The sequence below is a fragment of the Ambystoma mexicanum genome, chromosome 12 (assembly GCF_040938575.1).
Source record: "Ambystoma mexicanum isolate Mex_15411 chromosome 12, UKY_AmexF1_1, whole genome shotgun sequence".
Taxonomy (NCBI): domain Eukaryota; kingdom Metazoa; phylum Chordata; class Amphibia; order Caudata; family Ambystomatidae; genus Ambystoma; species Ambystoma mexicanum.
Window position 1 is genome coordinate 619,053,043 of NC_090936.1, and position 26,829 is coordinate 619,079,871.

Genomic DNA, 26,829 nt, shown 5'->3' on the forward strand with positions numbered 1-26,829 from the left:
GCTACTGTGCACCCCTATTGGGCTCAATGGAATGGGGAGCACTTTTTACCGCCACCAGTCTTCGGGTATTAACCGGGTCCGCCAGGGCTAGAATGCCCTGTTAAGTCCCCAAAGCCGGGTGCCGGTAAAAAAATTACTCCGGCGGCAGCCGTGCCGGTTTTACCTCGTAATGAGGCCCAGTGTGTTGCATATCCAAAAATGCTAAGCCATTGTTGGCAAGACTGAGATAGAAATGATCGACCTCAACAACTTCAAAATGGCAGTTCATAATAAAACCAATAGTCCAAGTCCTTAATATGTTGGTTGTCAGTGGGGCAGGCCCCAGTGAAGATGGCCACACAAATATGGGCGGAGCTAAATGAGGATAATCTACTAACACTATGGCCCTCATTCTGAGTATGGTGATCAGGAAACAAGGGTTCTGGTAGCAACGAACCAGCACACTTTCCGGACTGCCATACTATGAGAATGCTGGTAGGGGCACAGATCCCCTGGCAGGCCTGAAGCACAGGCACCATTACCACCGCCACTTGTGATATCCCGGTGGCACTGGATTATCAGGCGGTGGTGCGGCTGTTATGGCGTTGCCGGAAACCTGACGCCTACCGGCTGTTTTTCTGGCAATCCCGTAGTGAGGGCCTATGTCTGCTCTTGCCCTATTCTCTATTAGCATCTTATCTTTTATTCAAACCTTGTGCTACATTCTTAACATTTAAGAAAGCCCTTTCCCAGACATTGGCCCTCATTATAAGTGAGCCGGTCCAGCTCACTCCAAGTATGCCAGTAGGAGTTGTGAACTACCAGTAGGCCTGACCTGCTGATAGTTCAGGCACCTACCAGCAGATAATTCACTGAAGCACCAGCACCATTAACAGTGGCAGTGGTTCAGTGTTCCCATTCCCTTGACGTCCTATGGGACGTCACGGGAATGGGAATTTACTGTTCCACCGCCGCCGATAATATCCCAGTATTACCGGGATATATGGTGGAAGAAACAGTAAGCTGAGGTTGCCAGTAGGCCGGCGGTACTACCAGCGGCCTACCAGCAACCTCGTAATAAGGGTAATTAGACCACTTATCCCACAACAAATTGCAAAAGTCTCCAGGTGATTTAAATAAAACCGCTGGACAAGAGCACAACAATATTTGGTGATGGTACTTGGACAGAGCCATGTTTTAGTGGTCTCCACAGGGATATTATTTTTGATCTCTCTGCAGCCAAGGTTGTCTGAGAGAGCCTTCTCTGACCTGTATTTGTCTGTCTGAGTTGCAATACTGTGGACTCTCAGGTAGAGCACATAGAAGACATTGCCTTTGCTTCACTTTCACCTGGTCAGTTATTTACCCACAAGCTTTCTTGACAGGCCTTGTTCCAGGGAAACAATTTTGCCTTCCTTTAGTCCAATATTGTTAGGTGGAGATGATTAAGGAATCTGGCTGGGAAAAGAGAAGACACAATTTAGGGTGGATTGCACCTGGTAGAGTCAGGTACAAACATGGCATCTAACACATGGTCAGTCCATTTGGGAATGGTGGGAGCCAGGAATACAAGTCACAGAAATCACCTGTGTTACTTATAACAAAGGACTTTCTAATCTATGGTTTTGAATTTATCAATCGTATGCCAATGTCTGACTGATATGCAAAAATAATCGATAGTCGATGTGCCATTATGTTTATTTATTTATTTATTTATTTTTCAACATTCTCAGGCCATTATGGTTTCTGAAGATTGCTTGGCCCAGTAAATCGGGCTCAATGCATCAATTGCTAAATGCAAGCCCCATTCAATGAGGCATAGGCCAAACAATACGTCATTAACACACGTACGCGTCCTGCAGTTGGGGACACAGGATCCCCAAAACCTGATCCTCAGATTCCTCACCTAGGCCTTCTGGAGCCCATTAGCCAGCTTAATATTAAAATCGCCCCAACACGACAATGGTATTAACATCCACATGATCAATCATCCTTAAATAAGGACAATCTGTTCTGTTTCGATTTATGATGCTATTGTACAATTTAAGAATGATAAAACTATCTCCTTTGCTTGGGGTTAGACTGATCATTTGAAGTTAATTTTGTTTGGTTTCCCTAGCTTTTAATTTGCAGTCCAATAAGGTCTTCACCACGATCAAAGGGCCCCCAAAACAACGCCCTCTGTTGTTCTTAGTAGCAGGAGAGGAAATAGACGGATAGCCATCGAGAAAGAGGCTTTGAACAGCCCATGTTTCTTGCAAACGTACCACGTCGAATAACTTAAAAAAGAGGGGGGTACCTGGATGCTGAAATTTAGATTTTGCCCTAGCGAAAAGAGATCACACCACTTTCTTATGTTACGCCTCGTACTGCATATATACATGGAAAATAACACTGAGCTATACTACACTCGGTACTTCAAGACCATCACTTGCAGACTGCAGAATTTTTAAATAATTGTGAATGATCAAGGAGTGACATTTTGTAAAAAACAAGTTGGCAGTAGTTTGACAAACTTACTAGCTTTATTGGAATTCAGTACTTACTAGCAACAGTTAATATCTATGCATATTACTACTGTGTGGCAGAAGAGAACGAATATTCCTCCCAAAGGGCCAGGTACACTCCCAGTTACAACAAGCATTGGCAATGTCAACAGTTTTGCGTTTTGTGTAGGCCTATGAAAGGCATCTGACATACACGACCGTCATGGTGCAAACTGGCCATTAATGATAGCAGTTGCAATTTGGTGTTAATAACTGGGCATCTAATAGTAGTGCCTGTCAAATGCCTACACAAACACCAAATCTCCTAGCTTTGTCAATGCTTGTTTTTGCAGGACTTCAGTGAAGGGCACCCACACTGCTTATAATTAAAGTGGCTGAAAGCAGACCTATTTAAGACATTTTTATTACACAAGTAGCGAATTTAATGCTCAATTTAAGCCATTAACTGTCAGAAGACTACTTTGAAATAACACAGTCATGCATTTTGTTAGGACTTGATTAGCTAGCTCAAAGAGATCCCAGTAGGATGTGTTTTGGGTGGGGTGGGGTCGGAAGTGGGTGTGAACGACCATAGGGATTAGCATGACCATGGAGAGTGAATGGGTGGGTAAATAACCAAACGACACCTATAAGCTTTGTGTCCCTCACATGCCATCTCCCCCCTAGCTGTACTCCTATGCTTTCGTGCCAACTAATAGCCAAAACTAAAAATAGGAGTAAAACTGCTCCAAAAAAGTATAAGAGCTGACAGACATATAAGAGCCTTCCCACTGCTACAACCAACACAGCCCTAAGGGTGTGTTCTGAGCAGGTGCGCGAAAAGGAGGAGCACAATTATTGTAACTGCCTGATCTGAAGCAAATGCATCTTTTTTGATATCCTAGCTAGAAATAAGTAAGTTTCGCAAAACACCTAAGTTTTAGATTAAACATACATTAATGCACCTAACAATTAACCCTGCATGGAATGGGAATTATGTTTTAGTCCATAAAACATCACTTTACTCTAAGCTTAAACAAGCATTGGCAATGCCAATAGTTTGGGCTTTTCTGTAGGCATGTGAAATGGATTTTCCAGGCACTGCCATAGTTGTATTATCTGGCCTGTTATCAGCTGCAAAATATTGCGAGTACCTGGGCATATATTAGAAGTGCCTGGTAAATGCCCAATACTTACACACAAGCCAAAATTGTTCCCTTTGCCAATGCTTTTTTAAAGGACTTTAGTGAAGGACGTGCATAGTGTTTCGCAATCAAGTGTATAAAGGCAGACCTAGTTAAGACATTCTTATCATGCCAGTAACATGTTTACAGCTTTAGTGCACCCTAATAGCCAATATTAAAAAGGGGCTGGCATCGCCATGCTGTTACTGTAGGTTCTCTGTTTAGCCCCAGTGCTATATTTACTGGTTTACCTGACATTTCATGAGACATGCAATAATACAACTGAGGATTGCTAAACAAAAGTATGAAATAGCAGACTACTCACCCTTCCTTTGTATTTGTAATGTGAAGAGGCCATTATACCCTTCTCGGAAATGAACTTATAGGCACTGTATGGGAACCCGCCGCAGCAGCCTCCATCCTCACTGTCACAGTCCACCAGCTCCTGTTCACTCATCTCCATAAGCTCTCCCGTCTTTATACAGTAGCGAGACTCGAGGGCGCCGACCTTTGGGAGGAAAAGCAAAACATGTAAGCCCTTGATATGGGTTAGGCAGATTCCCATGTGGAAACACGGCAAGCATTCATTCCCCTTACCTCAAACAGCACGGGCATTGCTAGGTTTGTAAAAGATCCAGGACTGGAGACCACCAGGGGGCGCAGACGTGATGGACGCATAACTCATCGTCTCCCTCTCCGGGCCAGAAACATGCCGGTAATTTAAGCAGTGCAAGGAAGAAATATCACCCAGCTAAGCATTGAGCAGCACCAGAAACCGATCAAGCAGCTGCAGAGAAGCTTATATCAGAAGCCGTAGGGGCTACAGTGCTGAAATCTGCACCGTGGTGTCGCTCTCCTAGGCCTGGCGGCTGGAAAAGAACAATGGCGGCCGCTGTGGCGGTAGCAGATCAGTGAGAGGCGAACGGGCCCATCTCTAAAGGGACCTGTGCAGCCGAGGTGGAATTCGCAGACCAAAGGTCGAGATGAATCTAACAGTGTGTGGCTCTCCGAGGTTGAGCGTTACGAGGAGGAGATGAGCCTGGGTCCAGCTGCGGTCCTTCACCCCCTCCCCCTCATCCACCGACGACATCACCGGGCGCCGGACGAGTTTTCTAGGCCGGACGGCCCAGTGTAGGTAGGCAAACCAGCAAGGTGGCCTGTCGGTGAAGTGGAAAAAGCGGTCTTGCTGTGGGGGCTGGGCAGATCTCCCCAGCCGCAGCAACACGCTAGCAGAGAGGTGCCTCTCCTCTCACTCCCCGCCATGTGGGAGGTAGGCGGTACCATCTCCCATAAACGCTGTCAACAGCCCACGCACCTACCATAGCGCTGTCCCCCTCCGTCCAATGAACGTATCAACACATCGGGCAGGAGTCTAGATGGCCCCCCGCTCATCTAAGCCCTGCAACAACTCAGGCGCAAGGCAGACACCCTCACAGAAGCTGCATCTACCAAGTAATAAAGGGACTGCATACACACACAGTCACCAGCAGCAATCGTTGTGGGGAGTCTCCTGGACTCGAACCCGAGGTCATGGACATATAATCTCCTCGCAAAAACTGATGACAACCCGCCTCGAACACCTACACAAAGAGCACAAGGTCCGAGTCAGCCACAGGGGGCGATATCCAAGTATCACACCAGTGCCCTTAGAAACTCCTGACTGTGTCATTGGCCCCGAGCTGACACTATCAGTCCCCCAACACCAGTAAACCGAAGAACCTTAAAGAGGGGCCAGCCCCCCCTGAGCCGCTATTCTTGCAACCGCTGATGCACTGAAGCTGACCTTACTATCCAACGAGGGACAGCCCCCACACTACCACAGAGACCGGAGCACAGCCAACACATTCGGCTCGGTGGAGCCCTCCTGAGAGGTGGAGGGGAACACATGGGTAGCTGGAGGCAAGTCTAAAAGGGGGAAAAGAGAAGGTAGTTGAGCCATTTGCAAAACCCAACTAAAGAGCAAGCCACCAAAGAAGTAATATCTGAATGTGCCCGGTTCGTCCCTGCTGATTCAGTGCAACTGCATAGGGTACAAGGGGTGCAACCCTTCTTTGGGCGCAGACCAGGCAACCTCACACATCTAGGACAGCCTCCGGTCTGACAATTTTTGGCCTCCCACGCTGCAGTAGTGGCAAATTGACTCGACCAAAGACAAAGCTGGATCCACGTACCCTAGCAACTGTGCAGATGTTTAGCCGCACAGGCACGACTATGGGACCAGATGAAGTCCAGCGCTCCTCGGACATCCCCGGCAACGATTGCGACAGCGCAACTAAATCGGACATACGGCTACTTCAATGTTTAATTAGATCGATCAAATCTAGCCTTACAGAGACTGTCTCAGACCTACAAACAAAGATGGCTAAAGTGGAAGACCATTTGGAAGCAGTCGAAAGCAACCAGCAGTCAGGAGACATTGCCAACATGCAGTACGAGGCCCGGCTCTTGGATCTAGAACAGAAAGAACGGAACATGGAGTCCAAGATCGAACACCTGGAAAATCGGGAGCGTCGATCCAACATTCGAATTGTGGGCCTGGAGGAAGAACAGGGGGAAACTCTGACTGGCCTGGAAAGTAAGGTTAAAACCCTAATCCTGTCCCTGTACAGTGAAACAAATCCCCCCAAGCTTGAGTTTGACAGGGTGCACAGGGCGGGAGGTCCACCAAGGGGTCCCCGCTCAGTCCTCATAAAATGTCACTACTACGTACAGAGACAGGACATTTTGCAGAAAGAAAGAGAAAAAGATACTATAGAATTTCTGGATTCAAAAGTAAAACTGTATCAAGACCTCTCAGCGATGACATTAGCAAAGAGAAGAGGATGCCGTCCCCTCACGGTTTGGCTGCAGGAAAGGGGGGTGAGGTACTGATGGGGCCACCCCTTCTCGTTGTCGTTTGAGTTCAGCGGAGAGGAATTCAGGATAACCTCAGTGGAGGAGGCAGATCTAGCCCTCCGTCACTTCCAAGGCCCCACCACAGTTTTGGACACTAAGAGTCAAAGAGAGCCCACGGGACCACGACGAGAAGCAGCGCCTAAACCACAGAGACGAGGCCGAGCACAATTAAAGTGGAAATACAAAAAATTGAATACTCCCTGAAGACTATGCATCGTTCTCTCAATCTATGCAGCTGTTTGCAAGACCATTCTTTTTCTGAGGTTGAGTTAGTCCTCAAGTGGTTACTGCATACTGTTCCACACGCATGCTGTTTCTTCTTTGCACATATGTTATTGCTCCCGTTAAAGCCTGGGGAGGGTTCCCACCAATGTGGTCCTTCTTGATTTAGGGTGTCTCTTTTTTCTTTTTCAGATGAAAATGCCCCTAGTTGCATCTCATAAGGGGGAGAAGGGGTGGGGGGAGGGAAGACACACTCACCTAGATAAAACCACAGGTCAGTCCACATTATTTTTCCATACACACACTTTGCATTGTTGCAGCAGGTTTACCACTTCCCTGCAAAGGGAAGAGGACAGCCACTGCGCAAATTACAAGGCAATGAGGCTCCAACCGTGACTCTCATCTTTTGGTATGACTCGGTCTGACGGCATAGTCTTCGGTTCCCTAAACGTGAAAGGCCTCAATTTGCCGCAAAAAAGGTTAATGCTAGCACAGCCGTTTAAACAATACAAGCTGGATCTTCTGTTTATACAAGAATAAAAGAACACTAGCAGGAGAGAACAAAAGATTGTAGGAAGGGAGATATGAGACATGGTGTGGGCTTCCGGCCCCCTGAAGAAGGGCGGAGTGGGCATCCTGTTGAGAAAGTCCCTGGGGCTTCAGATAGAACACGTATACAGAGACACCCTAGGGAGATATGTAGCGCTCAAGGGAAAGTTAAGAACACGCACTATTACACTCTGCTCAGTATACGCACCCAACTAGGAACAGTCCAACTTGTTTGAACCTTTGTTTGATTTTCTGGAAAACTGTAGGGAAGGTGCACTGGTCTGTGGGGGGGATTTTAATGTAGCGGCGGAACGGGAGCGTGATTGGCACCCAGTAAAGCAAAACTCCCACCCGCCTAGCAGCCTCCAGGGGAATAGGTTCCTTAGACAGTTGACGGAACACCACCTAATTGACACATGGCGCACAACTCACCCGGAGGAAAAGTCCTTTACCTTCTTTTCCCCCGGCACCAAACTTTCTCGAGAGTAGATTATCTCTTGCTAGGAGCTGAAAACAAAAGTGACATCTTAGGAGCATTCATTGAAGTGGTGGCATGGACTGACCACGATTTATGCATGCTGGACCTCGACTTTGGCCCCCTCCCCATGCCAGATCGAGGATGGCTATGCAACAACTTTCTGTGCAGGGACCCAGTGTTCAAAGAAACTTTTTCCGAGGCTATCACTAGTTTCTTTGAGACGAACAACACAGATGGAATGTCGCTGAACACCGTCTGGGAAGCGGGGAAAGCCACAATAAGAGGGATCCTAATATCGGAAGGGGTAGCCAAGAAAAGACTCAGGCAACTCAGGGAAAGAGAGCTGAGAGCAGATATTGCTTGGCTGGAACAAACCCTTAGGAACCACCCCCCCCCCCACATTGATGACATTGTGACCCAAATTAAGGGGCTGAGGGAAGAACTATGGGACACATGGAACGGTAATACCTCAAGCAAACATTCTTTGAGAAGAGGGATAACGCCCACATGATGTTAGCCAACAGGCTTCAAAGGCATAGAGCAGAAAGAGCAGTATACAAAATTAACGATGAGTCTGGCGTCCCCCTCACTAACCCACAAGAAATTGTCAACCGCTTTTCAAGGTTCTATCCGAGGCTGTATACAGCAGAAGGCGATAGTGCCCCCTCAACAATCGAGGAATACTTAGCGGCCCTCCCCTGCCCGCCGATCTCCGAGGAACACCTAGACATGCTAAATGGCCCAATTACCACCATAGAAGTGCAAGGAGCCATCTGTGCCCTTAAGGCAGGCTCGGCATCAGGGCAAGATGGCTATACGCCACCCTTCTACAAAATGAACTCTGGTACCCTCTCCCCCTTTCGCACCAAACTCTTCAATTCGATACTTGCGTAATGGTATGCCCCCAAATCATTCACCGAATCTATAATCATTGTCATCCCTAAAGAAGGCAAAGACTCATTAGAATGCGCATCGTACCGCCCAATCTCCCTCATTAAAGTAGATGCTAAAATCAATTCCAGCATCCTGGCCACCCGCCTGGCACTAGTCCTTCCCCAACAAGTCTGACCAGGTAGGTTATGTGAGAGGAAGGCAGGGAGCAGATGACATCAGGAAGACCTTAGACCTCATGGCCACTCTCTGAGAAGCTGGTGACAGCCCTCTCCTACTATCAGTTGATGCCGAAAATGCATTTGACCATGTGGAATGGCCCTTTTTACGAGCGGACCTGAAATGGGTAGGGCTGGGAGCCGTGTGGACATAAGGAGCTAAAGCGCTTTATCAGACGGCCCAACCCAAAGTCTCCATTAATAGCACCTCCTCGAATCCCTTCAATCTTACACGAGGCACTAGACAGGGCTGCCCATTCCCCCCCTTAATCTATGCCTTAGTGGTCGAACCCTTCCCCCAAGCCATTTGATCTAATTCCACAATTCACTGCATGCCCTGGGGAGGCAATAAATACAAATTGCCCATGTTTGCAGACAATGGGCCTCATTACACGGAAGGCGGTGAGCCATGGCGCTATTAGCGCCATGGCTCATGCCGGTAAAATACCGGCACCGCCTTGGCGGAAAGGGGATTTACCGCCCCATTCCAAGGTTGGAGGGGCGGTAAATCCCCCTTCCGCCATTGCCCTTCCCCATTCCCATTTCTGCCCCATAGGGCTCTATGGGAATGGGGAAGGCGCTAATTACGGCACCGCAATTTTGTGGTGCCGTAATTAGCTCCGAGGTCCCTTAGCGGGTTAGTTTTTAACGCCTGCAAAGAGCAGGCGTTAAAGCACCAACCCGCTAAGGGACCTCGTAGTAAGACGGTAATGGTTAACGGTCACCGTTACCATTAACGGTGGCCGTTAACCATTACCGCCTTCCGTGTAATGAGGCCCATCTTACTGTACCTCACCCAACCATTAGAATCCATCCCTGCCTTCTTCCGGGAATTGTTGCAATATGGTGCCTTGTCGGGCTTCTGAGCAAACCTTCAAAAAACCATAGCAGTACCCATAAAAAGGAATGTTGAACTATTGGAACTCTTGAAGACGAACTGGAGTTTTCAGGTACAAACCAACTCCATCAGATACTTTGGAGTAAATATTACGGTCTCTCTCTCAGATCTCTTTGAGGTCAATTACATCCCCCTATGGAAGACCATCCAAGAAGATGTCAACAGATGGTCCAAAATGCCCTTGTCGTGGGCAGCACGCTTCACCACCATAAAAATGAACGTCTTGCCAAGATTCTTATTTTTGTTCCAATCCCTTCTGATAATCATCCCAGAACCATTTTTGACAGAGGGAAAACACACCCTATTGAGGTTCCTATGGGCCGACAAAAAGCCCAGGATTCAGTACTCTACACTAATTCAGCCCAAAGAGGTGGGGGGGAGTATGGGATACCCAGACCTAGAAGAATAGTATAGGACATCTCAACTCCGGGTACTGCCGGACCACCTGTGGGAAAACTCCAAAAAACAGTGGGCTGCAATAGAAAATGATATTTTCGCACCAGTCACATTGGGAGAATGGCTGTGGGTTCCTCTATAGGCCATGATGCAAAGAATTAAAGAGCACCCCGTCCTAAAAGTGTTGTCGTCCCTCTGGCGTCCGGCTCTTGCCATGCGTGGGGTCACATCTTGGCCCTCTCCCCTCAGCTCTATTTGGTCCCCCCCATTCGGGATCTGTTGAGCGAAGTTCAGCGTTTTCAAACCTGGTATGAGGCTGGGCTCGTGCGAGCCGGGCAGGTGTGGAAAAAGGGTTCATTCATCACCTTAGAAGAGTTAAAGGGAGCACTACAGTGTGTCGAGGTTTCCCCATGCTATTCATCCAGTTAAGAAGTGCCCTGAGCGACGCGCGTTGGGGTGACTCTCTAAAACGTTCCCTGATGCCGTTCGAGCAAATACTTAGCGTCCCCCAAACAACAAAGGGTCTCATTGCACAAAATCTTTGATCACTAGAGGCCACCTCCAGTCCCCGTCCTCTGAAACTAGGTGGGAAGCCGAGCTGGGACTAACAAATCAGCCGAAGGTATGGAAGATTATATACAGGGCGGTGTGGGCATCACCATCTCTGTACAATATAAAATGCACAATGCACGCCTACTGGTAAGGTGGCACTATACTCCTCTAAGGTTGTCCAAAATGTTTCCGGGCACATCTCCCTTCTGTTGGAGAGGCTGCAGCGAACGTTGTGACTATTGGCACCAGTGGTGGGAATGCTGCAAGGTTAAAATGTTCTGGAAGGAGGTTCTGGGATGGATCCAGGCCATAGACGGGATATCTAGAGTGCTGACACCAATGCTAGTCCTGTTTGGGGTGGAGTCGGATGAAGAAGACTCTTATGAGTCATTATCGAACATGCCACACAACCTGTTACTAGCGGCTAGATTGTGCTTGACCATCACATGGAAGTCAGCCGCACTCCTTACAAAAAGAGAATGGCTGATCAAAGCACACGCCATCTATGAGATGGAGAGCCTTACAGCCGCAGTCCACGAATCTCATAGAAACATTGACATGATATGGCTGCCATTCTTGGAATACTGCACAGCATATTGGGATTCCGTAAGACCAACTGACTAAACTCATCATTGCAAACAATGAGTAAAGCTAACGGAACAGCCCCATACTGTCTGTTAACCTTCATTTTTCAGCTGCACATCTATATTGCAATCTACGTAGTGAAATGTATGTACAGCAAGCTGAGCTGTGCAAAGATCTGTTCGTTTTTTCTATTATTTTTGTTCATTGGGAAATGATGAGTGGGGGTGGAGGGGAAAGTGGATCCTAAAAGACAAGTTGCACTCCTTTTGTTGTTTCATAATCGCCTAGTAGTTATACCACTGATTGGCACTGTGAAACTAACATGTATCAAGTCTGACTTGTTGAAAAATCAATACAAATTCATTTAAATCCATGGCTATGCCAATGTCGGGACACGGGGCTAGCTAGCCTTTTGGTTGTAGCCCCTGAGCTTCTATCCAGGGCTACAGCCAAAAGACCCAGGGCTATACCATTCCCCACCCGCTATTGCTCCTAGTGACGCCTCTGTCATACAGTATTCATGGCAATGCTCCTTATTACACGTTATCCACTGGGTTGTAGGTAACAGATGCAGATGTCAAGAAATACAGCGTGCAGTGTGTCTGGGAAACTCCAACCATTCTTTGTCCTTTTTTTAACGTTTTCCAATGTTGTGTTGAGGATGCAAATGGATGGTGTGCAGTAGCAGATCATACGTTATTATTTCTGATTATTTCGTCACCTTTGCATCGCCTGTTGTTCCTCTTCTATGTACGATTGCTGCCCAGGTCATAATGAAGGCATTCAAATCATTTCTTTAATGTATGGGAAGTAGCCAAGAATACTTTAATTTCAAAACCTCGCCATTATGACCTTAAACAATGCATGAATCCTGGCCTCTTTACGTGAGGAGAGTCTCTCAAGAGGCCTTAGATATACAGAGAAATGTGTGTGTTATCTGCAACCTTATTGAGACCTATATTCGGTCCTTACTCAACCCATGCTATAATCTATTTATGTATTCACATTTTATTTATGTTTAACATTTCTGTGAAGCCTTCCAATATTTCTAAGTCAAGTGAAATAGGTAAGAGTTATGGCAGACAAAAGCCTTCACCATTACAAAGAGCTCTGAACAATCACACCATTGCAGGAGAGAGGTAAAGATGCCAGACAATACGGATAAGATATGGGTGGAACCCACAGACATAGAGGGTGAAAATACCAGATGCCAAGATGAACTGAAGGACAGGCCCAGCAGTAGTGGGAGACAACACAAGGGGCAAGTGCAAAAGAGAAAACAAGAGATGGTTACAGCTACTCAGATGCAACCATCTTGCAACCATGAAAGACAGCACAGCCAAGAATAAAGAATGCAAAGTTGGGAGGGAGCAAGGACACTTTGCAGAGGTATTTTAGGGATGCAGAACCGCTCATTGAGAGTGAGGAAGAATCTAACATTGTAGAAGCTAGTAGCACTCAGTTATTTCTGCACATACCTCGCTGACATCAGCTCTCAGTACACAACTATCCCTAAATTCACATAACAAAAAGTGTGCCCAAGTCCTCCAGAACAAAAAAAATATGCAATCTCATTGTTGGCGCAGGGACCCGTGGAGGACACAAAATTAAAACCATAGGGTACAGATAGTGTGCCCTCTTATTCAAAGGACGGTAAATAACAGAAAATGTATATGATGCAGCACATGTACTTATCTATTAGGATGGCAGAAAAAAAGGCTCACTAGGCCTAAGTACATGCCAGAAGAGACAATGGAGTCTCAGTCATGCCTAGACACGCATAATGATTTTCAGATGAAGTTCTCTACACTGTTCAAGAAGAGAACACCAAGAAAGGCATATGAACAAGTAGGGCAGGCTACATGTCACAGAAGACATCCAGAGCAAACTGACTCTCGAAGATAGTTCAAGGGTTTTAATTTGAAGATTTGGAAAGGAGCTTATTAAAGGCCCCACCCTCACCCTCTCGTCTACTGTCGGCTGTTGCCACCCTAGCCCAGTCATCCCTAAATACCTGGATGGTTTCCAGTAATCAGTAACACCTACTATCTAAGGTTCAACCTGACTGGAAGTGATGGCCTGAAGGCAAATACCATTTCTGTATATATCCCCCAGACACATTCTCCTTCACTACTTCTATATTACCCAGTCTGACAGAGAGGATAGTGGGGTTGTTAGTGCCTCTGTTTATACCCCCTGTGGATGAGTTCCCCTCCAGGTTGGAGGTGCATGTTGTATCAAGGAACATTAACATTAAGTACTTAACAAATGAGGATTGGTTGAAGTTCATCTGCACTTACGAGATACTAAGCCTCCAGAAGACTTGGGCGATAGTACCGCCTAACCTACAAGGGTATGCAACCTTTTCAATTAAAGCCACCCAAGGCAAGGTTGGTAGATCAAGTGAGGGCTTACTAACCTGGGTTAACATATCACCTTTTACTGACATCAGAGCTGCTGTTAATAGAGGATCTGATGACTTCTTGAAACTGCACCTGAGTCTTGTGGATGGGACTGAGATGTTATTAATTAGTCTGTATAATCTATATAATCGACAGGCCATGCAAGGAGGCTCCAGGCTTACTGGGCTTCTCTAGGAGAGGGTGAATGCCTGAAGGATGAGGTGCCAAGGCACAGCAAGGGTTATAGTTATGGGTGACTTCAATTTCAAATTTGAGTCATGAGACATCATGGCTAACATTCTGGAGGATGAAGATAACATCTGAGGTATTTGCGATTTGGTGGCCTACAAGCCCAAGAGGAAGTATAAGAATGCAGAAGAAGTTGCCAGCTTGATTATGCCATCCAACTTGAGGGCCTGCAATGGCAGATTTGTTGGCGCCTCTCCAGCTGATAATACGTTCCAAGCTGGGAATCACACAATTCTGATAGAATATGTATTAGTGAAGTTGGATGTCTGGGTATTTCTGAAGAATGATGCTGATACCCAGACCACAGAGTGATCACCACCCAGTAGCCCTTACAGGGCTCTTCTGGGGCTAGTTACAGGGCAATAAAGAAGCCCTCAATTGTTCTATCCATTGCTGAACATTCTAGATGTTCCATCAAGTAGGAGAGGATGGATCACAAAACAATTTTCCCAGTAATATATAGTTCTATTCTTCCTGCTCTTGAGGGTCCCTATTCTATGGATAGCGGGGTTGCAGGGACCTTCTTGCCATGCATGAGAAGCCTACCAGTCATCTCAGTGGTTTTATATACAAAAACAAGGAAAGCAGTTAAAAACTACTCATTACACATGGTGCGTCTCACCAAGCCAAAAGCGCTGTGATCAAGAAAGCCAAACAGATAGTTGATAGATGATATGATATGATATTTATAACGCGCCTATACACAAGTGTTTAAAGGCATGCCGAAGCAAGGGAGGGGGAAATAGAGGGAAGACAGAATAATTCAATCTTACTAGGCCAGGTGACATTGAAATCGCGCAAGTGCAGGGGAAGGGGGAAGAGGAAAAGTGTGTGGGGAGGGGACAGTGAAGTACATGGGATCGACAGTAAAATAATAAATAAATAGAATAAATAAAGCAATGAGTAAAAAAGTGCGGCCAGCTGGTGGCAAAGGTAAGTGCAGATGTCAGGTGTCATATGCTGGTAGGAGACTGTAGGGGTACAGGAGCAGTCCCAAAGTGCAAGGCTTGCCAGGGAGGCACTGCAGGTGGGCGACTGGCAGGTGAGGGGACCTGGGCCTGAAATCAGAGGGTCGCCAGATGACCAGTGCAGTTTCAGTTTCAACCAGGAGTTCAGCAGGGGTGAGGAGAGAAAGCAGAAGTACAGAGGAAGGTTCTGAGGTGCTTCGGGAACTAGAGATGGTTCTCCTCACGTTTTAGGGAGGCAGGGAGGCTGTTCCAGACGGAGACCCTAGCCGAATAAAGAGATCTACCCCCAACTCGTTGATTGGAGAAGCAACTGACCATGAGAGAGTTGGAGGTGGATGAGCGAAGAGCTTGAGAAGGAAGATATTTAGGAAGAGAGAGTTGAAGGTATTGAGGCTCCAGGCCCCAGAAGGCCTTGTGGACAATGCATAGGGTTTTGAATTTAATCCTTGCAGCCACTGGGAGCCAGTGCAGAGATTTCAATCCTGGAGAGATACGATCCCTGGGCTTGAAGCCAAGGACAAGTCTCGCAGTTCTGTTCTGGATGAGTTGCAGACGGCAGAGAGTAGAGCAGGCAGATTAAGAAAGAGGCTTTTGCAGTATTGCAGCTTAGAGAGAACCAGAGCTCTGTAGACAGTGAGCTTCTGGAGGAAGGAGAGGAAAGGAAGAATACCTCGGACATGGTGCAGCTGGTAGTGTGACTTCTTAGATACATCAGAGATGTGAGGAGAGAAGAAGAGCGTGGAGTCGAAGAAGACCCCAAGGTTTTTAGCCTCACAGGTGGGAGCAGGAAGAGGGCCAAGAGCGGCCAGCCAGTGAGTGACAGGAAAGGAGGGAGCAGGTGTACCGATGAGGAGAATCTCTGTCTAACTGGCATTAAGGCAGAGATTATTGGCAGCACACCACTCCTGGATAGCAGACAGACAGTCAGAGATGAGAGAAGGAGAAGAAGTGGTGGAAGGGAGCCTGAAAATGAGCTGAGTGTCATCCGCATAGCACTGAAAGTTGGGGCAGAGAGTGGCACTGCAGTGGGCAAAAAGTGCCAGGTATTAGTTAAACAGCCAGGGAGAGAGGTTAGACCCCTGTGGGACACCGCAGATAGAGACAGAGATAGAGGAGAAGAAGGACCCAAGTTGGACCTGGGAGGGTCGATCGGAGAGGAAAGAGGTCAGCCAAGCCAGGGCCTGATCGTTGATACCCATGTTATCACAGAGACGTTTGAGCAGGATGGCATGTTTGACCGTGTCAAAGGCAGAAGAGAGATAAAGTAATATGAAGACACAGGAGGTGTTCAAATCGAGGTTGGAGACAAAGTTTTCATGGATGTTCAGGAGAGATGTTTCCCTGCTTCTGGCAGCTCTGAAGCCAGACTGATGGTCATGGAGACAACCAACCAATTCAGTGTGATGATTAAGATGGGAGATGGCCAGTTTTTCCAGGAGTTTGCCCAGGAAAGGAGTGATGGAGATGAGGCGATAGTTAGCCGGGCAGGAGAGGTCACCTGAGGGTTTCTTAAGAAAAGGGTGCACAAGGGCATGCTTCAGAGGGTAAACGAAGACTCTGATGGCAAAGGAGTGGTTGCAGAAGTCAGCCAGGGGAGGGGCCAAGGTTTCAATATTGTCCTTGATGGTTTTGGATGAACAGGAGTGAACCAGTTTTGACGAGACTTCCATAGATCAGACTTGTCGAGAAACCTCGTCTGAGGAGACCAGGGGAAAGGCAGAAAAGGAGGGGGAAGAAGTGGGCGAAGACGGTCCAAAGGAAGGGCAGGCAGTAAAGGGGGCAGGGGGAGAGGAAGAGAGCGAGGACAGTATGTCCTGAGATTTAGAGATGAAATGAGAAGCCAGGGCCATGCAGAGGGCCTGGGAGGGGACAGGAGAGGTAGAGACTGCAGCAGGATTGGCCAGCTCCTTGCAGATTTTAAAGAGTTTGGCTGAGGCGTTAGATGCCGGCAGAGACGCGGACTTGGATGTGGGCTCTCTTCTTGGTGCGGACGAGAGCCGGTACAGCTTTTGGAGCAGGTGACAGGCCAGTCTGTCAGAGGATGTGCAGGAAGTGTGCCATTTCCACTCAGCCACCCTGCACTTGCGTTTAAGGGTGGCAAGGTCTGAGTCATACAAAGAGTTGCACTTGGCTTTGGGCTTCAAGCGGATTCTCATGACAGGGGCAAGAACATCAAGAGTTTCAGATATAGCAGAGTGGAGCAAAGAGAGGGCTGGGTCAGGGTGTGAGTCAGCCAAAAGGGGAGGAGTGGTGAGAAAGTGGTGGCGAAAGCCTAAACTGACACACGCTTCATGGGTCGGATAACCGAGAAGGTAAGTGGCAGTGCTGACATTAGCTTGTCCTGAGGGGTGTAGAGAGTGAGCTGGGAGGAAAGGATAGAGTAATCACTCCATGAGAGAGGAGTGGTGAGAGGAATAGAAAGGGGAAGGTCTATAGAGATCAAAGCATCAAGGGTGTGCCCTGCAGAGTGAGTTGGGCTGGAGGGGAGGATAAGAGTGAGAGAGAGTCGCATAGGTCCTGAAAGAGTCCAGAGGAAAGACAGAAAGCTTCCAAGTGGATGTTAAAGTCTCCAAGAAGGAGGAGTTGAGTGGTCGAGACCATGAGGGAAGAGGAGAGGTCTGCCCACTCAGACAGGAAGGAGGAGATCTGACCAGGTGGCCGATAGATGGTAGCCACAGTGAGGGAATGGCTAGGAGAGACAGAGAGCCTGCAGACAAGGCATTCAAAAGAGGAGTAGGCCTGTGTAGGAATGACATAGGCAGGAATCCACTGAGGGAAGATCAGGGCTACATCTCCTCCTGTACGGTTGGACCTGGGCACAGAGAGGATCTTGTAGCCATCAGGGAGGGGAGTGTCAAAGCTTGTGACAGAGCTGGCTGTAAACCATGTCTCGGTGAGACTTACGACATCGAGGTCAAGTTCTTCGAGGAGGTGGCAGATGTGAGAGGAGTGTTTGACAACTGAGCGAGAGTTTAGAGTGGCAATTTGGAGAAGGTTGCCATCCTTGAAAGACTTCTGGGGAGGGGTACAAATCAGAGGTACGCCCCGCAGAGGTGTAGAAGAGGCCTGAGGGGGCACAGAAGAGGAGGGAGGAGAGGGCAAGGTAGCCAAGGATGGAACAGCAGGGGCAGGCAAGGAAGCCATGAAGGGAAGAGAGAGGAGAGCAGGAGAAGGAAGGAAATTGATGAGGCGCGGGAAGTGTCTATCAAAGAGGAGAAGATTGGCCTGGGGGCCTTGGACCAAGACAGTGCCATTCAGGTAAACATTAATGGTTACCTTAGAGGAGTGGAAGGAGGCCAGGAGGGCCTCGCACTGGGTGCCACCATTAATGGGAGAAAAAGAGAACAGAGAAAGCACAGAGACCATATGAAGAGTCCATAGTTCTGGCGAGGGAACGACAAAGAGGATGGGCCTCATTACGAGTACGGCGATAGGGGTTTAACGGCACCAGTAAGGATGCCGGTCCATTAACCCCGTACCGCCTCATTCCGAGGTCCCTTAGTAGGTCTCACTAGGGCCGGCTGGTTTTACCATCCGCCCTTAGTGGGAGCCGCTAAGGGACCAGGGAGCTAATAACGGGGCCGCTATTTATGGGCCCGTTATTAGCTCCTTCCCCATTCCCATTGAGCCCTATGCAGGCTCGAATGGGAATGGTATTCAGAATGGGGACTTACCGGGTCCTCCAAGGTTGGAATGACCTGGTAAGTCCCCATTCCGACTACCCGGACACAGGTTTGGAGGCAGCCATGGTGCTAGTAGCACCATGGCTGCCTCCAAACTCGTAATGACCCCCGATGTCAGTGAGGGTTTGCCTGGAGGAGGCACTGGTATAGGTGTCAGCGATAGGGGGGCCTGGGCTTGAGACCAGGATGACCTTTTTAAACTTCTTCCTACCAGATTTAGTGAGGCGAGCAGGATAGTCGATAGATTAGCAGTTTGAAAAGATAAGAGAGACAGAGCACCACAGAGCAGATGGGGAGAGGAGAGAGGAGGGGCGGGGTAACATTAGGGGAGGAGGCAGGGAGGGGTGTAAGTGGACGAGACAAGGAGAGACAAGAAAAAAGTAGACAATTGAACACAACAACAAGGATTAGACAGTTGTAGAACAGTTTGCGGGGTGAATGCTATGTAAAGAAGGCAAAAACCAAGAGAGCACAACTGTCACAAAGTAGTTTAACAACGGAGACAGCACACCTAGGTCTAAGAGTCCTGTATAGTGGCCTAGGTTTCACAATACAGTTTACATTTTACTTTCAAAATGCAATTAGATAAAAACACACCTAGGTCTAAGAGTCTTGTATAGTGGGAGAAAGGCCTAGGTTTCACAATGCAATTTGAAAGACAGCAGACAGCACAATTATTCTAGTGTAGGTAGGTTGCAATGTGGCAGGGAATCAGGGTAGAGTGATGGCTCAATCCCTCACACGGGCCACTCGGGATGACAGGGTAGTATCACTGCGCGAGGCCAGGGGCAACTATCGAGCTATAATTAAATTGAATTATAATGAAGGCAAGGAAATTGGCCTATGCGGAGGATCTTTGGAGCTTCTTTCTCCTGGCGATCAACACCAAAGACACAATAACATTTGGGGAGACAATGGGAACAGGATGGCCAATGGATCAAAGTACTCTGCAGGGATGTATCTCTGAATCCATGTGGATGGACCACTTCAAGAACATGTACCATGAAATTAGGGATTTCTGTGATCTATGTGTTGAAATCCCAGGCCATGGTGCAGGAATCCCATGAGATGGTACCTTTTTAGTGCTGAGGTATAGAGAGGTTGAACTGGCTCTGCAGAGTTCTGGATCCCTTACTTGACAAAAAAGTTTAATGCTGCACTGGAACCTACTAGGGCTCCTCCCTCCTGGAGACAATACCTATTTTTAAGAAAGAGGACAGAGATCAACCCTGTAATTGTAGGCCTATCTCCTTGCTGGATAGGGAGGACAAGTTTTTGCCAGATCCGTCTTGGGCCACTTCGAGAGATAGATTGAAGATAATGGGATCCTTGGACATTTGCTAACAGGGTTCCAGAGGGGAACTAGCACCATCAAACAAAGCGTAAGGCTATGCCTTTATGTGATAAATATATCATACTTAGGAAAATGCAGATCTATACCATCCTCATTGATCTAAAAAGAGCATTTGAGAAGGTGCCGAGGACAAAGCTGTGGGGCACTCTGGAAGGGCTTGGTATTCAGCCTCCGTTACTAAGGGCTGTGCAGATCCTCTATACCAGGAATGGTGCAGTGATAAGATGAAGAGTAGATGAGTGCACCAATGCCACAGTGGGGATTCAAATGGGAGTTTGGCAAGTGTGCGTTCTGACCCTGAAGCTGTTCTGTGTCTTCATTAAGTGATTGTCAAACTGGTAGGTATTTCATCAGATGCCCATGACCCAGCTTGCGACAGGTTCCCAATTCTGATCTTTGCCAATGACACAGTCTTCCTTTCCGTCATCCCGGTTGGGTTTAGGCAACAGTTAGATGTCTACTCAGAATTCTGTGAGGCCAATGGGCTATCTATCAATGCGCAAAAAACGAAGATGCTGGTATTCAGGGACAAAATTACTAAGAAAAAAGCAAGCATTAGGCGTGTACTTAAAGAAGTTCCCATAGAGCAAGTAGCTCAGTATGACTATATAGGACTGAGGGTAAAGGAGGACTGCAGTTGGGGAGAGCAAACAGTTAGGGTAGCTATCATGCTGGCTAGATAACGTGGGGTGTTAGCCAGATTCACAAGAGAGCATGGGAAAGGAGCTCGAGCACCATACACGTAATGAGGCAATGTATCTAAGAAATCGAAAATACAAGTCTGAAGCCTCTGCCTCCAAATTTAAAACTTAGACTAAGTGCGAAAAAAATGTAAATCAATCTTTTATACACCAGGACCATGCTCATGGGTCAATACACTTTGGGCGTCATAAGGGGTTGGGCAGAGCGGTAAAAATAGAGCGGTAACGCTATTACTGCTGCATTACTGAGCGGGAGGTGAATGCTCCAACTTTCCCCCCATTTTGAGCACAATTACCACCGCAGTAATTGTGTCGAAAATACTGCATTGAGTCCAATGGACTCAAAGAAAATGGGGACTTACACCACCACCACAACTTGTGATCCGGTGCTAATAGCGCTGGACCAAATTGTGTTAAAGCTAATTGAATTGGGCGGTATCCTGGCAGATTTACCGCTGGGATACCGCCCAACTCTTGACAAGGCCCTTTGTCTTTTGTTATAGCAAAGTGTAGGAGCCCACAAAGTTAAATATTTATATATTGTTCTCGTGACAACTGCCAAGTTACCCTTATTGCAGAAACCAGAAAGAATATCTCCTTCATTTCACCCAACAACCGATTAACGTTTGCCGGATTCGGCCTAAACCCCAGGGTAGTCTAGACAGTACGCCCAGCCAGCACATAGCACTTGAAAGCCAAACACAGAAAACCCAAAATGCACCAGCCCCATTTTCCGATGCCTCAAGAGAATCTACCATGTGTAACTTTATGGAAACTACACACATGTGCAAAAGATTATGTAGACATAATGTAGCACCAGACCAGAAAATGTGGATGTTCAAAGTGGTGTTCCAGACAAGGGTATGCAAATGTCTGTGAATACATTTCCAAATTCATTTTTTGCTCTTATATTCACAACTACTGAGGCTTAAGTGGGGCAAAAAGTATCCCGGGAGGATAGCTCAGCGGCAGCGTGCGCGTCTTGGAAGCAAGACGACACGAAGCAACAACAGGTTCGATCCCCTGGTCCGCGCTTAGAAACCTCTGGGTGTTAAAGCGCGTTATAAATACGTAACTAAAACAAAAAAAAAACACAATTACGCAACTAGGAAAAACAAACAATTCCTGTAACAGCGCTGTGGGCTGTGTGAGCGCTTTATAAATGTAAATAAATAAAAAAAGCATAGGAAAGTGCAGCAATGGATCGGAAATTTGTGGCATGTGTGTACGAATTGACAAAATCATTGAGAAAATTGTGCATCCAAGACAATTTCAAAAGTTAGTTAATATTCATGTTTCGACTTACGCATGGCGTACTGTACACATCACATGCATTTCTTTGTAGCTCTACTAACAAGTAACTAATAGGTGTGCTGAACATGGGTAATAACATGTCCCGTTTATGGCCCCATTAGAAGTGTCGTGGTCTGGAAACAAGGGTGACGATAAGCTCACCAGCACCCTTGTTCCCTTCACTCGACAGGCGGCGGCCCGGTAGACAGATTTGTGAAGGAAGCACTGGCACCATTAGCAATGGTGCTGGTGTTTCCGTCTCCCCACTCCCATGGGGTCCTATGGGGACTTGCAAAATCTGGTGCTTGTGCCGCCGGGACTTGTAATGTCCTGATGGCACCGGGAAGTCAAGCGCCGGATTCGGTGTCACAGGGTTGGCAGCGGTTACCGCCAATCTCATAATGAAGCCTATAGGCCCTCATTACGAGTTTGGTGGTAGTTCAGCAGTAAATTCACAGAACTACCACCAAAAGGAATTACTGTTACGGGCACTTGGTCCTGCAGATTTAACAAAGGATTACAAGTGGTGGTAGGCGGTGTAAGTCCCATTGTTTTGGAGTCCGTAGGAGACTTCAGCAAAATCACCATGGCTGATAATTCAGCTGAGTTTGCAGATTTTTCGGTAAAGTGGAGGACTTACCTCCAGCACGATGCTAGAGGTAAATCCTCCACTTCATGGCCAATCTTGTGATTTGGCTGGGAGGTAAAAGTGGTAGTAATTCTGTTACCACCACTTTTTTGCCACTCTGCCAAACTCGGAATGAGGCCAGAGGCTTGTCCTAGGGGTGTCAAACCGTACACCCAAAAACTGGTATTTTTTGTGAATTGACCCCCAGCGTGTTTATCCCAAAGCCAACAGTTTAAGAGCAAATGTAATTATCGACTGAAAAGAGATACAGGGTGTTTTAAGTTTTATTTTTGTGGCTCTGTTGCTAAAACTGAATGCTAAGCCGTTGTCATCTCGATATTAGCAATACGATACTATTCATTTATTAATTCATTCATTTTGTGATTTGTGTAGTGCCTTTCACCATAATTATGGTCTCAACGTACTGTTGGTTGGATTTCCTCGGGGGGACGGAGTCCACATTTGGGAGAATTGGGAGCTGCTATTATGCAGTTATGCATTTCAGCCATTAAAGTTATGTCATGGTGGGCCAGACCCTGCTCGTCACCCATGTCCGAATGGCGTGGGGATGGGTGCAGCAGAGGTAAACTATAAACTAAATAGGGATGGATTGTGTTATTATGTGAGTAGCTATAGTTTGTTTTTTTGTCGTTAAAGGTAGCTTCATTCTTATGGCAGAGGTGTTGTGGAATAAGGTTTGTGTTATATGTGAGTGCAGGGTATGCCAAATGAGCACGTTCCTTCCGCTTTTTGCAAAGGTGTAGTGTGCGAGAAAATGGGTTAGCTGTACAAACAACAATATCTACATCCTGGGTTCCATCTATGTAGAAAGAGCAGTCACAGAGAAACTAAGTGCTAAATGAATACATAATACTCACCCTCTGAGAGGATCCTAAAGTAATAAAATGCCATCCCTAGTTATATATATATATAGTGCAAACAAGGCCCCCCTTTTATGGTTTCTCACGGAAGCGTGGCCCACCCTCATGTGCTTTAGAGTAACATACAGTGCCAACTACCAAAGAGGCATCTGATGTGCTTGACTGTCCTCCTCCCCGATGATCTGAGTGTTTTCCTAGGTTGCATTTTAAGTGTGATGCATTGCCCACCCTCCAGGCCCATATGAGTGTAATACCTGGCCCACTGTCTGGATTCTTATCATGTGCAAGTTACTGGAATACCTTCTTGAGTCCTCTGTATGGGGTTGGCTGCACCCAAAGCAGGGTTGTGGTGGCAGAGCACAGAAGATGAAGGATAGATGAGGCAGGTATCTGAGAGCGGGACATGTGGGAGGGAATGTGCAGGGGGAGGGGAGGGTGATGCTGGAAGAAGCTAGTGTGCGAGTGGATGGGGATTTGGTGTGGGGAAGGTGAGATCAGGATGTGGGAGGGAACAGTCAGGTTTTTAGGGCTTTCCCAAAGGCCAAGTGATCCTCTATGAGATGGAGTGAGAGGCAGAGGGAGTTCCAGAAGGTGAGTGCGCGATTTATATAGTGCAACCATCAACCATTTTGTGGTCTTTATGCTGCAATAAAATACCAGTGATAGATGGGGGAGTGACAGGTAAAGGAGGTGCTCAGAAAACAAAAATAGGCAAACCTGCTGACAGCATAATTAACTGCCATCACCACATAAATCTGTCAACCTAATGCATTACACTTCTATTCACACTGCAGACTAGCACATGTGTATTTTGTTAATTTTCCACAGTCAACAATAGTTTCAGGGGTGCAGTCAACGTTATGGGTGCTTCAAGGAATCAATACTGGGTCAGTGGATGCCTACTTACAGCAGCGAAGGCCCAGCACGAGCCACAATAGTCACCCTGATTCTTCACGGCTGTGACGCACTTCTCGTCTCTCCAATCCACGTACGCAGGTAGGACCTTGGAGCTTGCGCTTTGGAACTTAGACGCACTTTTCTCTCTGAATGTTGGGACTCTGAGACAGGACATGGCCCGCAGCTCAGATAAAGTCTGAAGAGATAAGTATAATTATAAGAAGGAAAGCCAGAGAATGATACACAGGGAAAATGACATCGGGAGAAAGGTAGGTGGAGAAAATCTGACGGAGCCATGAAAATTAGGAGCTACAGAGAGAGGGCTAATATAGAAGGGACAGAAAAGGAGAGTGACGAGTCACGTGAGAAAAATACAGTGACTCAAACAAAGAGCCAGAGAGGTGGAGGCATGATGATGATATATATATATGTTTATAGGCAAGAGAGAGATTTACTAAGAAGAGAAAAGGTGGGGAGAGGCATCCGTGGTGTGTCCGGGGAGGCACGTGTTACCACTGGAATTTGATTGGCTGCCCCGGGTGCCACCCCATTATCCCAAACTATGATCAATATGTGTGTGTGCACTCATGCTTCTTGTCACCCCTACATAGGTCAGTGCCCCACTTGGGCCACCCCTGTCATAAGAGTCTGGACACGCCACCAAGAGGCGTAGGGGAAAGACAGAGAGAGTTAGCAGAAGGGAGGCAAAGAGTGGTGAAGGGAAGGAAACAAGAGAGTGAAAGGAAAACAGAGGGACAAAATGGGCAGAAAAAAGTATAGAATAAAAGTATGAGAGAGAGAATAGGTGACAAAGAGGCAACAACATTTTCAGCAGAAATACTTGATAGATGTGAATGGACCAAACAGGTTTTTCAGTCCTAGATGAGTCGAAAATCTTGGAACTGGTTTCAAAGTAGGTACAAAATTCTACTTTTTCTCACCTGCAAGTCCCTGAATGATAGAAGGGACTTGCCAGGGGTGCATGCATGTGCTGTGGGTACAAGGTAACTACAGCAATCCTCTTAATGAAAATATGAGCGCTGGGCTCGTTCTTCACAAAGAGGTATGCACTGCCCAACTGAACACGCCCTCCGTGCCAACTGTCCACTGACGGTTTATAGTGAAAAGATCGAAAAAAATAAAATCGAAAAAAAGGTTGAACCAAAAAATCTCGAAAAAAAAAAATCGCATTTTTTTTTCAATACGTTTTTTTCGAAATGCGGGGGTTCCCCACCAGCCCCCCCTTTTTTTAATTTTACCCCTTTTTTATACTTACTTGACCCCAAAAATACATATAAATAAATAAATAAAAAATTCGATTTTTTTTTTTTCCGAGATTTTTTTTCTCGATATTTTTGTCATTCGATATTTTTTTTTCGGCCTTTTGACTGACCACCGTCCACTGACGTCTGTTGGGGGAGAATGTTTGCTGTGACACGCCAGAAAGAGCCAGTTACTGCAAATGTATCCTCACATATCCACCTTCCATTGGCCATGTCCCATAAACAGGGGCTGTTGTGCATGACCGTATGCCCTATATTATCACTGTTAATGATATCAGAGGTAATGTCAAAATATGATATCATAGGCAAAGTCATTGATTCCACCATTCTGCCACTTAAGTTGTCATGAGTAACCTCATGGTCAGAGCAAGTTATGGTTGCTGTGCTAGCCATAACTGACCAATGTCAGACTTTTAAATGTTCCTTCAACAACCTGGGAAAAAATAATAGCCTCCGTGGGTGCTTCAGCCAATCAGGTTGTTCCAAATCTGGGCTGAAACTCATGCATGGGTTGGGAGCAACCTGCATGCTGGTCAAACTTGCTGGAAATCTCTCCTCTTAATCCCTGACACTTCCACGGTCTCAAAACCCACACCATCCTTCTGGGACCAGCCTCTGATTACCTATGCCTGCACATAGCTGCCACAGAAATGGAAGAGGGCTCTGCATGGTGCCCCACCCCGATTTCCACGGTGGCCCTGTTAGTTGAGGATGTCATTGTTAGAAACACTGGCTTGCATGCTCAATGCACCTCGTTGGTTCTGACATCTACATTGCTCTTAGTACCCCACAAGTTTGCCTCAGGATGCTAATAGCAATAAACACCCATTCTATGGGCGGGGCACAAGTTCAAGGCCCTCACTTCACTTATAACCTGGGCATCAGTACAGGTATTTATTGATATATTATACAAGATGTCCCTTGCTTACCAAGCACCGTTCTAGCTCTATATCTCCCTCTCGCGCGCTCTCTCTCTCTCTCTCTCTCTCTGTGCCTCACTCTCCCTCGCACTCTCGTTTCTGCTATATCTCTCAGTGACACTCATTCGCACTCTTTCTGCTCTTTCTCTCTCTGTCTCACTCTATGTTGCTGTACCTTGCTTTGTGAGTGAGTGCCGCATGCCAGATGCGTGTTTGCTAGAACCACCCAGCTGTTGC

At 47.0% G+C, this 26,829-nt stretch overlaps 1 protein-coding gene and 1 long non-coding RNA gene across 4 annotated transcripts in view; one reads left to right on the top strand and one right to left on the bottom strand.

Annotated features, from left to right (window-relative positions):
- LOC138513910 (uncharacterized) overlaps positions 1–26,829 on the top strand; it is a 519,082-nt gene that overhangs the window by 20,703 nt on the left and 471,550 nt on the right. The gene's annotated exons all lie outside the window — the stretch shown is intronic.
- Positions 1–26,829, bottom strand: part of LOC138513908 (cathepsin S-like) — a 46,506-nt gene that overhangs the window by 14,741 nt on the left and 4,936 nt on the right. The window contains exons 4-5 of the mRNA XM_069629050.1: positions 24,400–24,585; positions 3,975–4,157 (exon numbers count right to left, since the gene is read on the bottom strand). Coding sequence (XP_069485151.1) covers positions 3,975–4,157; positions 24,400–24,585 — 369 coding nt within the window. The remainder of the gene's footprint in view (positions 1–3,974; positions 4,158–24,399; positions 24,586–26,829) is intronic.